The sequence below is a fragment of the Neoarius graeffei genome, chromosome 28 (genome assembly GCF_027579695.1).
Source record: "Neoarius graeffei isolate fNeoGra1 chromosome 28, fNeoGra1.pri, whole genome shotgun sequence".
NCBI lineage: Eukaryota > Metazoa > Chordata > Actinopteri > Siluriformes > Ariidae > Neoarius > Neoarius graeffei.
Genome location: NC_083596.1, coordinates 42,571,929 through 42,583,518, shown reverse-complemented (window position 1 = coordinate 42,583,518; position 11,590 = coordinate 42,571,929). Strand labels below are relative to the sequence as shown.

General features: G+C 41.6%; 1 protein-coding gene across 1 annotated transcript in view; it reads left to right on the top strand.

Annotated features, from left to right (window-relative positions):
* The first annotated feature begins 2,221 nt into the window (after window positions 1–2,221).
* rabep1 (rabaptin, RAB GTPase binding effector protein 1) overlaps window positions 2,222–11,590 on the top strand; it is a 57,179-nt gene continuing 47,810 nt past the window's right edge. Inside the window, exon 1 of the mRNA XM_060912476.1 lies at window positions 2,222–2,365. Coding sequence (XP_060768459.1) covers window positions 2,320–2,365 — 46 coding nt within the window. The 5' untranslated portion in view covers window positions 2,222–2,319. The remainder of the gene's footprint in view (window positions 2,366–11,590) is intronic.

Sequence of the window (11,590 nt, the reverse complement as noted above, 5' to 3'; positions counted from 1 at the left end):
ATTTCTTCCCTGGATATTGCTGCCATCTCGCCCTTATGTGTAAGAAGCAAATGAATGGAGAACTGAACAAACAACTGAAAGTCAGATTGTTTCAAAACAATCGGCCACAAGATTGGCTTTCAAGAAGCAAGAACGCAGACAGGTAAGCTCCGACTCTCATTTGGATAAAAAACAACAAAATCACGTTGTTTGCCTGCATTTAGATTCATACATATAATTTGTATTGTGTGTTTAAGTTACCGGTATAAGATGATTTAATTTGCTTCAGAATGCGATTGTCTCAGTTCATCTGATTATTTAATTAGCCTTTAAATGCATGCATGTACATGTATGTTGCATAAGTTATAGCACCTATCCTGTTTTAATGAGAGTCAACCCACAATCAATGAAGTCAAATCAGTCTTAATTGAGCAAGTCGGTAACGGTATTTCTGACTTTCACCATAAATTTTTATTTATATGACTTTGGTTTATAGCTGTAAAAGACCTCGGCCTTAAAGGGCACATCACGGGTAAATTCAGGAGCAAGATCAATGTAATTCTCCTATTTTATATTAAACTTTGGTCAAATATCTGTAACATTCTGCATTCTCTGCAATTTTTTTTACCTTGCGCAATACCAGAAAAATTCAGTTGAAATCAAGCCATTTGAGGAGAATTGGTCCGCCTCTGGAAAAAACTTTGCATTTGGATTTCCCGGGAAACATTGATTTTCGTGACGTCATCTGCGGGACGCCTCCATCTGAATCCTACATCAGCGCTGGTTTGTTTATGAGAAAACGACCTGGTGGTTTTCTGCACATTTCTTCAACGTTATCGTGTAATTATTAAAATGGTTAACAGATGTATCGTAGGAGGGTGTAGCAACACCAATCATGATAGGATTAGTACTCATCGTTTCCCAAAAGACCGGACAATGAGAGAGAAATGGGAGCGCTTGGTCTACACAGGCTGTGCACTGAAACCGTGCAAAGCTCTCGCAGCCTGCTGGCGCTTCCGCAGGTAACGTCACGAATCTGGCTCCAGACTCCCTTGGGATTTTTTCCAGATGTCTCATCTCATCTCATTATCTCTAGCCGCTTTATCCTTCTACAGGGTCGCAGGCAAGCTGGAGCCTATCCCAGCTGACTACGGGCGAAAGGCGGGGTACACCCTGGACAAGTCGCCAGGTCATCACAGGGCTGACACATAGACACAGACAACCATTCACACTCACATTCACACCTACGCTCAATTTAGAGTCACCAGTTAACCTAACCTGCATGTCTTTGGACTGTGGGGGAAACCGGAGCACCCGGAGGAAACCCACGCGGACGCGGGGAGAACATGCAAACTCCACACAGAAAGGCCCTTGCCGGCCCCGGGGCTCGAACCCAGGACCTTCTTGCTGTGAGGCGACAGCGCTAACCACTACACCACCGTGCCGCCTTTTTCCAGATGTTTTGTTATTTTATTTTTTTCTGCTGTAGACAGATGGCCTTGTGCAAATTACCCTTCTGGATGAGTGTGTAAAGGGACATACTCATCTCATCTCTAGCCGCTTTATCCTGTTCTACAGGGTCGCAGGCAAGCTGGAGCCTATCCCAGCTGACTACGGGCGAAAGGCGGGGTACACCCTGGACAAGTCGCCAGGTCATCACAGGGCTGACACATAGACACATTCACATTCACACCTAAGGTCAATTTAGAGTCACCAATTAACCTAACCTGCATGTCTTTGGGGGAAACCGGAGCACCCGGAGGAAACCCACGCGGACAACATGCAAACTCCGCACAGAAAGACCCTCGCCAGCCACAGGGCCTCTTGCTGTGAGGCGACAGCGCTAACCACTACACCACTGTGCCGCCCTCTTAAAAATATATACATTTTTATTCCTATTTATGCAGCATACAAGAGTCAAGGACGGAGATATTATCCGCTCAGAAATGTATTTAAAAATAAAGGTATCTCCTTTAAGCTGGTCAATTATAATGACGTAATAAGTCAAAACTATGACCTCATAATTATGATTGCGTTTTTTTTTTTTCCAAGTTTCGGAAACGGGCTTTCAGAGAATTCTGTGAAAATTAATAATAAACAAAAAAAAAAGTGAAAAATACAAACAGAGCGAGGGGAAGTATGTACATTATATGTAGTGTATATATTTTTAAATAACATTAACATCAGTAACACAGCCCATCTCCTCCCATCGAACTCGCGCATGCGCAGTGTGCCTTGTTTCTACAATGACGTTGCCTCGTCTATGGTGGCCTGTTTTGTTTGGCACTCCCTAGCTTTGTTTCTTCGAGCCGGCGATTAAAAGTCTGCCCGGGAGAAGCCATGGCCGAAGAGGCCTCGGGAGCCGCCCGGCCGCCCGAACACGACGGTAAGACTCGCAGGTCGTCAAACGGTTTAATTTTCGTTTCATTTTATGCTAACTCCTTGACTGTAGGCCTGTGGGCCTGTGCGCGTCCCCGGACTCGGCGGCGCGCAATAAGCCGGTGACGCGCTCGAGCTTAGCTGTTAGCAGTTCAGCCTCTGTTTCATGTCACCATTTATTTTTATTTTTTTTTTGCAGGGTTATTATTAAATATGTGGTTAGTCCGAGCAAGTGCACTTTTACAGCTGAGCTTGTTAGCATTAGCCAGCATGCTAGCAGCACTTGCAATGCATGCGCGAGGTGAGCTGTCACTCTGCTGCTGAACTTTGACAGCAACGATTTCATCCGCAGCTGTGGCTGTGTGCTCTGATGCAGATGTGTGCTCTGATGCAGATGTGTGGCTGTGTGCTCTGATGCACATCTGTGCATGGTGATCAACAACTGGTCACTCTGCCAGCTTCTTCAATTTCACAATCAAACCCAGGATTTTGGTGCACTTTAGGGATTGCACTTGCATGGAGATGTCAATCCTGTACATTTTTTTTTGGAATATTTTATTTTTGATTTTTTTCAAGAACAAGATTATATTTACAAACTGACAAGACAAACTCAAATCAAAGAAAAACTCAAAATCCACAAGGTGGCAAAGTAAAAATTAAATGAACTCACAATGACAGGACAATAGAAAGTGGATGGATAGATAGATAGAACCCTGATTCCAAAAAAGTTGGGACAAAGTACAAATTGTAAATGAGTGATTCCACGCTTATGGGTACTGAAATGGGGACATGAACTTATTCACCTAAAACCATTTCTTTTTTTTTTTACCATCAGGTCACAAAACATGTAATCTTTAATGAATGATATGTTAAAAGATGGGCGGCACGGTGGTGTAGTGGTTAGCGCTGTCGCCTCACAGCAAGAAGGTCCTGGGTTCGAGCTCCATTGCCGGCGAGGGCCTTTCTGTGCGGAGTTTGCATGTTCTCCCCGTGTCCGCGTGGGTTTCCTCCGGGTGCTCCGGTTTCCCCCACAGTCCAAAGACATGCAGGTTAGGTTAACTGGTGACTCTAAATTGACCGTAGGTGTGAATGTGAGTGTGAATGGTTGTCTGTGTCTATGTGTCAGCCCTGTGATGACCTGGCGACTTGTCCAGGGTGTACCCCGCCTTTCGCCCGTAGTCAGCTGGGATAGGCTCCAGCTTGCCTGCGACCCTGTAGAAGGATAAAGCGGCTAGAGATAATGAGATGAGATGAGATGTTAAAAGATAACTTTTTAATTTTCTGAGATGTAATAAAAACATATTTATATGCCAAAGTCAAATGCCAAAATGATGTCTGTTACATTACTTCTGTTACGATTGTCCATCTCGTGTCTGTTACAAATTAATTACAATCTAGCTATATACCATGTTAATCTTATTGAAAGAATGTGTATGTTTATTCTACTACACATGTTTATTAATTATATTTGCTAAAACATCACCTTCCTATGTTTCAAAAAGTAATTCTACATTGTTAAAATTGAGAATCTATATGTCCACAACACTTCTGTTATGTTCTGACTTTGGCATATAAATATGTTTTTATTACATCTCAGAAAATTAAAGTTATCTTTTAACATGTCATTCATTAAAGATTACATGTTTTGTGACCTGATGGTAAAAAAAAAAAGAAATGGTTTTAGGTGAATTTTTAAAAATAAGTTCATGTCCCCATTTCAGTACCCATAAGCGTGGAATCACTCAAATAAAAACGGAATTCAATAATATTGTATTCACAATAGAACATAGACAACATATCAAATGTCGAAAGTGAGACATTTTGAAATTTCATTCCAAATATTGGCTCATTTGAAATTTCATGACCGCAAAACATCTCAAAAAAGTTGGGACGGGGGCAATAAGAGGCTGGAAAAAGTTAAAGGTCCAAAAAAGGAACAGCTGGAGGACCAAATTGCAACTCATTAGGTTAATTGGCAATAGGTCATTAACATTACTGGGTATAAAAAGAGCATCTTGGAGTGGCAGCGGCTCTCAGAAATAAAGCTGGGAAGAGGATCACCAATCCCCCTAATTCTGCGCCGACAAATAGTGGAGCAATATCAGAAAGGAGTTCGACAGTGTAAAATTGCAAAGAGTTTGAACATATCATCATCTGCAGTGCATAATATCATCAAAAGATTCAGAGAATCTGGAAGAATCTCTGTGCGTAAGGATCAAGGCCGGAAAACCATACTGGGCGCCCGTGATCTTCGGGCCCTTAGATGGCACTGCATCACATACAGGCATGCTTGGGGTTGTAGATAGAACTTTATTGATCCCTTTGGGAGGGTTCCTTCAGGGAAATTAAGATGCCAGCAGCGTCATTACAGGATAAACAGAATAGAAAATAGAGAAAAAACTTGTAGATAAATTAAGTATTTACATATACAAATATAAAAAGAATAAGATATGGGGAAGGGGGGCAGCAGGAGAGATATTGCACTTTTATATTGCACATTGTCTAGTATTGCTTATTGTTAGGCTAGGCTACTGAAAGAAAAGAAAAGAAAGAAACCTTTATTTGTCACATGCACAGTGAAATTCATCCTCTGCATTTAACCCATCTGAAGCAGTGAACACATGCACGTGCCCGGAGGAAACCCACGCAGACATGGGGAGAACATGCAAACTCCACACAGAAAGGCCCTCGCCAGCCGCTGGGTTCAAACCCAGAACCTTCTTGCTGTGAGGCGACAGTGCTAACCTTCCTGTTACCCTTCCTCCCCCCCAGAGAGGAGTTGTACAGTCTGATGGCGTGAGAGTTTTTAAGTCTGTTCGTCCTGCGCTTGCGAAGGAGCATTCGGTCACTGAACAGGCTCCTCTGGTTGCTGATGACGGTGTGCAGAGGGTGACTGGCATCGTCCATGATGTTCAGTAGTTTGCCCATAGTCGTCATCTCTGCCACCGTCACCATTGAGTCCAGCTTCATGCCGACCACAGTGCCGGCCCGCCTGATCAGTTTGTCCAGCCTGGATGTGTGAATAAATAAATAAAAACAATAATAATAATAATGGCAATAAAAGAATAAATAAAATACATTATGCAATAATCGAAGATACAGAGAGAGACAAAGGGTAGCATCACTACGACGTACCGTAGATCATGTCAAACTCGAATACAGGGAAATTTAGTCAATCTGATGTGCTGGTAGATTTTCCATATAAATTAAAAATGGTTGCCGTATTTTGTAAAAAGTCTTACTTCTTTTCTGCATCCAATAAGTTTTTATTTTCTCTCGAAGCACACAGCTATTGATTTCACAAAGCCACGTTTTAATTGGAAGGGTGTGTGTGTGTCTGATTTCCACTTTATTGCAATACGTTTCTTAGCGATTGTCAAAAGGATTTCTGTTAGTAGCATAATTTGTCTCAAGAATGGAATTAGTAAAGTTCCCCAGTAAACAAATTTCAGGGTCCAGTGGAAATGCAACCCCGTGGATGGTTGATAGAGTTTCACATTACCCCCTGCCAAAACCCCTGCAGTTTAGAACACTGCCAGGTCGAATGAAGTAGTGTTCCTTCCTCTGTGCCACATCTAAAACAAAAAGGTGATATATTGGGGTTGTATTTATGTAATTTATATGGGGTAATATACAGCTGATTCAGGAAGTTGAATTGTATCAGCCTATATCTTGCATTTAAAGTAGACGTGACCCCATCTCTGCACAAGTCCCTCCATAACTGCTCCTTAATACTTATTCCCAGGTCCTTCTCCCATTTAACCCTTGATCTATCCATATCTGGTATTGATAAAGTCGACATACGAGCTGTATACACTCTTCAGATAGTTCTAAATAATGGTTGGCCATCATGACACAGATTCTCAACTGGAGATGTGCTATACATTGCTCTTTATTGTGGAGCTCAGAAACTGACCCTGGGACTATTGAGAGCATGTGCTTTGTTGTCACCCTGTACATCATATGAATCCCATTAAAGGCATGGCTCATGACATTCTCACACACACACACACACACACACACACCTCTTTTTTTTTTTTTTTTAAAGTGTACTCAGTGTTGACGTAAGGATATTTGAATACTAGTATGCTTTGTTGTGAACTCATTGCACTGAGTTAAAGATATGCAGTTTAAATCTTTTGAATCGAGAGCACGGAGACGGCTAACCCAAGAGTGCACAGGAGTGAGCATTAAACAGAAACGTAAACTGCTGTACCTTGACCTACAAGCAAACTGCCTCAGGCCTCAGTGCTCGCACGATCGAACTGCTCCATCTCCTACACGTACATCTGCAAAAGTTTCTCTGCATGCTCGCTTCACTATTGTGCGAACGCAATTCATGGCACCTTGGATTCATTCTGAAAGGAGAACTGAAGGCATATCATCAAAATTCTATTCCTCATTTTATTAAATATAGGAATGCATTTCTGACAGCTATATATGCAATAACTGTACTTCAAAAAAAGAGCTATAAGAATAATTCATAGTGCTGGTTGGCGAGATCATACTAATTAACTATTCTTAAATTCAAAATGTTTAAAATTCAGGAATATTCTAGAATATAAAACTGCCTTGGGCGGCACGGTGGTGTAGTGGTTAGCGCTGTCGCCTCACAGCAAGAAGGTCCTGGGTTCGAGCCCCGTGGCCGGCGAGGGCCTTTCTGTGCGGAGTTTGCATGTTCTCCCCGTGTCCGCGTGGGTTTCCTCCGGGTGCTCCGGTTTCCCCCACAGTCCAAAGACATGCAGGTTAGGTTAACTGGTGACTCTAAATTGACCGTAGGTGTGAATGTGAGTGTGAATGGTTGTCTGTGTCTATGTGTCAGCCCTGTGATGACCTGGTGACTTGTCCAGGGTGTACCCCGCCTTTCGCCCGTAGTCAGCTGGGATAGGCTCCAGCTTGCCTGCGACCCTGTAGAACAGGGTCTATATTATATTTGGTCTATATTATACTGTCTTGGTATGTTTTTTGTTTGTTGCTTTTGTTTTCTTTTATATATATTTTTATTATGGCGGAAAGTAACATTTGATTAGCGGTGGTATAGAGGGTTAGGATTTGATAAGTTATTTACTTCTTCCTTATCCTTTCCGAACATTGTTATTGCCTTGTGGCTACGCTATTCTGTTTGTTCATGACAATGTTTTGATTATTGCATTATTTTATTTATTTATTTATTTATTTTCGTTACTGTTCGGAATAAAGCAAGTAAGCAATCAATCAATCTTGTCACTGCTATCGCAAGTTATGAGTGTTTTGAAATATGCTATGTAATAGATCAGTCCATATGTCAAAGCAATGGCCGTAAACGAGATTTGTTGAGACCTGTGCGAGACATCGTAGGACGGAAGTAAAACGTACGGCGGAACTCAAACCCTGTGTCTGAAATCGCTCACTCGTTCACTACTCCCTATATAGGGAATTGCTATATAGAGGACTGTATAGTGAGGTAATTGGTACAATGAACAAATGCTTTTGGACACTAGTCCGTCGCGCTGGTATTTACATCGTTACTGTCGCACAATTAAAACGTGCCAGATCAGTCGGCTGGTGGGTTTTCAAAATAATAAATGCGCATGTATTTTTGTGATAAATCCATATTATAGAGATCTTGCAGTCACGTGACCGGAAAGTACACAACCCCCATCTTGTCGGTCAAAAACACCGCTGAATACTGCTGCACTCGTGTACAGAATGGATCAATTTAAACCGACGGACTACACGGCTCATTTTTCTAATGAACAGATAACTAGATATATGTCTAAAATAAACAATCTACAGATTTGTGACCCTTATGGCTTACTGGACGGAGTTTTCACGACCGGATTTTGAACTGCCAGCGGAATACCCGGACGTGTATGATTACCTCATCAACTTTCCCTCGCTGTTCAGTGGTGAAGCACTGCGTGCTTATAAATCTCTGGACGGTTTTCTTTACAGAAATTCAGGATTTGTCAGCGACTCAGATGTGGCATCTTGTAAACAAGGAAATAACAATCCTCATTGGATGGGTAAGTCACTTAAGTATTGAGTATAGCACTGACCAGCCGATTATAGAAGAGAATAAGGTAATTCCAGCTGTAATTCCAAATCGTCCGTCTTGTTTACATGGATCTGGCGTTGGAGAGGTAGAGGCTTGGCAGTGGAGGTTTGAGTGGCTGTTTTCTGAGCTTAGTCAACAGGCCGGCTCTGCCTGTAGCCTCGCTTCTGCTCCCGGCACCGCCTCCTTCGCTTTGTTTCCAATAACAATCCACGGAGACCCCGCTGTCTCGTCCGGAATGTTTTTTTTTCTCGTCCAGAATGTTGTGCATGCGATGGAAATCGCTACAAACCGTCATTTTCTGCTGGAAACCAATGTCCAGTAAGTCCATACGGTTGTAGTGGATATTGAAGTCTGGTACAGACGAACAACACGCAAAAATACACACAAAAAACATAAACGTGCACAGGTAGGGAGAGCTTGTAGCCGCAGCCGTTGTAGTAGAATTGTATATAGTAGGGTTTTCCAGAAGAAAAGGTAGAAGTAAAAGCAGAAGTAGAACCAGAAGTAGAAGGCGGAATATGGCGTTTGACCGACACGATGGCGTCTGTCACAATCTGGATCGGCTGTGACGTCACACGCAAGATCTCTATACTGAGCGCATTAACAACATTAATCAATACAAAGTACCTGCGTCTTTCAGTTATTTTTACATCAAGGCTGAATACTTTCTTCTTTGCCGCTGCCTTTTGTTAAATCGAATTTGAGACTTTTAATTTGATTTCTTTCAGCGCGACTGCAATGCATGATGGGATATATTGCTTTGGTTAGTGATCGTCATTGTACACTACTTTTTCATGATGCGTTGTGGGATCCTTTGAGTGCACTATATAGGGTGTAAATAATCCTCACTAAGGTTTCGGACAGCACTACAAAATGGCGTCCTCGCTATACAGTGCTCTATGTAGTGAGTAGGGAGCGAGTTCGGACACCAGGCAACATCTGCCAACGTTGTCATAAGACGCGCACATCCTCTTTCGAATGCTGACGTGATCAAGCCAGAAGTTTTGTTTGTTTTGATAGCAGTCAGGAAAGTTTGAAAAAAGTAGGCAGTAATCGTCATTTAAACTCGTTTTTGTGCAATATTTCATTTGGAAAACAGTTTTCAAAATGGCGGCACCGACACCTGGCTGACACTTCACGTTTCGAAGTCTCGCACAAGTCTTGTGAAGCTCGCCCGGATAAGCGACACCTGCCGTGGACCAAACGAACTACATTCAACATGGCTAAGAACCGAATAGGCCAATAAGTATAATATTTAGTTGCCAATACGAGTCATGATATAAGGTGACTAAAACCGAAAACGTAATTGAATAACACGTTAATTAAGAAATAAAGCAAATTTAAAAATAACTTCAGTTCCCCTTTAATGACAACAGTCGCTGCTGTCTGAATGCCATAAAGATAGAGGAAGATGCTATGGTTCCTCTTCTTGATCTTTTTTCTGAGCAAAAGTCTTGGGCATGTGTAAAGAAATGCTTTAGACCAAAAATGGCTGAAAAATTAACGAAATGTTTCAGCATTTCTTAAAAAAACAAACTATAAACAGCAGTAAGCCATAATTAAGTGAATAAATGCAAAGTCAGTATTTGGTGTGAGACGACCCTTTGTCATTGTTGTTTTTTTTTTTTTTTTTGTTTTTTTTTTAAATGCTGCTCAGATATAATTTTTTTTTCTGTAACGTTTAATTTTATGCTGGAAAACAAACGTTGAGAACTCTAAAATTGTTTTTGTACTGACTCAATAATGTAGAAATCTATAACGAAGTTTGTATGGGGGGGGGAATAGGGTGCCTAAGACTTTTGCACAGTACTGTCATTTCCTGTTCGCTCGAGCGATGACGTACACTAGCTCATGACATGCGATAGGCTACTAGTTATGATAGTAGCATCAGTATCAATGCATCATTAATACCGTCATCGTTGTCACGCAATATTTTGTATCGCAAAGTAAAAAAAAATATATTAATATTGTCTTATTTTTACATCTAAGTCCAGACAAGAATGCAGTCGTTTTGATTATTTTCGTCCATTTCAGTAAAATGACTTAACTACTGGCTAAAGACGCAAATGCCCCAGTAAGTCCTGTGCATCAAATCCCTTCCCTGACTCAATCATGCTTTTTATCTTTTTGCCTCTAAACAATCCTAGATGCCACTTACACCGTATGGCCAAAAGTTTGTGAACACCTGACCATTATACCCATATGCTCTTTCTGAACATCCCAGTCCAGATTTAGTCCTTGCTTTGCTGTTATGATAACCTCCACTCCACTTGCCAATGTAGATCTGGACAGCGTTTGATGGTGTGACTTTTTACAAATAATCTAAAGTACGTTGCAGAACTGAAAACCGTAACGAGCACGTCACTTGGTTTGATGCAGGTGTGCACTTTTTTACCAACTGGTATCACTTGGGGAAACGTTACTGTCAACAAATGTGATTTGAACACGCAGTTCACATGATGCTAGATGATCGTAATATGCATCCATTAGCTAAATTAGCCATAATAATGGTCATGCCTGCTATGTACAATATTAGTAGGCCATTATTGACGGTACGTTATTCACACAGTGTGACTATGTGATCGAATCGAACACTGACAGAAGTGAAGCTGTGATCTATGAAACTTTTATAATAATGCTGTGCATATATTGGGGATTAAAATTTCAAGCATCCACAAGTACGATTTATTAGAATGCACTGTTTAATATAAACATTTACAGTACATGCTCATATATACCTGTGCATTTGACATTTCTTTTATAATCTTGTGCCACCTTAAAAACAGGGCTATTTTTATCTCGGAAGCACAACAATATCCAAAAAAGCTGCTTACTCGATCTAAATGGAGCGCATAGGTAGAGATGGTGTTTTGAGTGGATCCTGTTATGATGTAAGAGTTGCCTGTGGTACAGGGTGATGTGCACCTTGTTTAAGGCTCCCCATGGGGAGCCAAGGGGAGACTTAAACAAGCATTACCAGGGTGACCCAGCTGAGGATATACATGTGTGGTCCCCCTTCAGATCCCTGCATCTGTTCCTGTATGGATTTTGGGGCTTTTGGTCACGCGTGATGATCCTGCATATTTCCAGAATCAGTCAAGTTTCATTTTCACACTTGGCCCAAATACTTGAGTCCACACCCAGGACCACTTTAGAGAGGGGTTCATAATTGGGTTGAAGAATTCCTTCTGAACT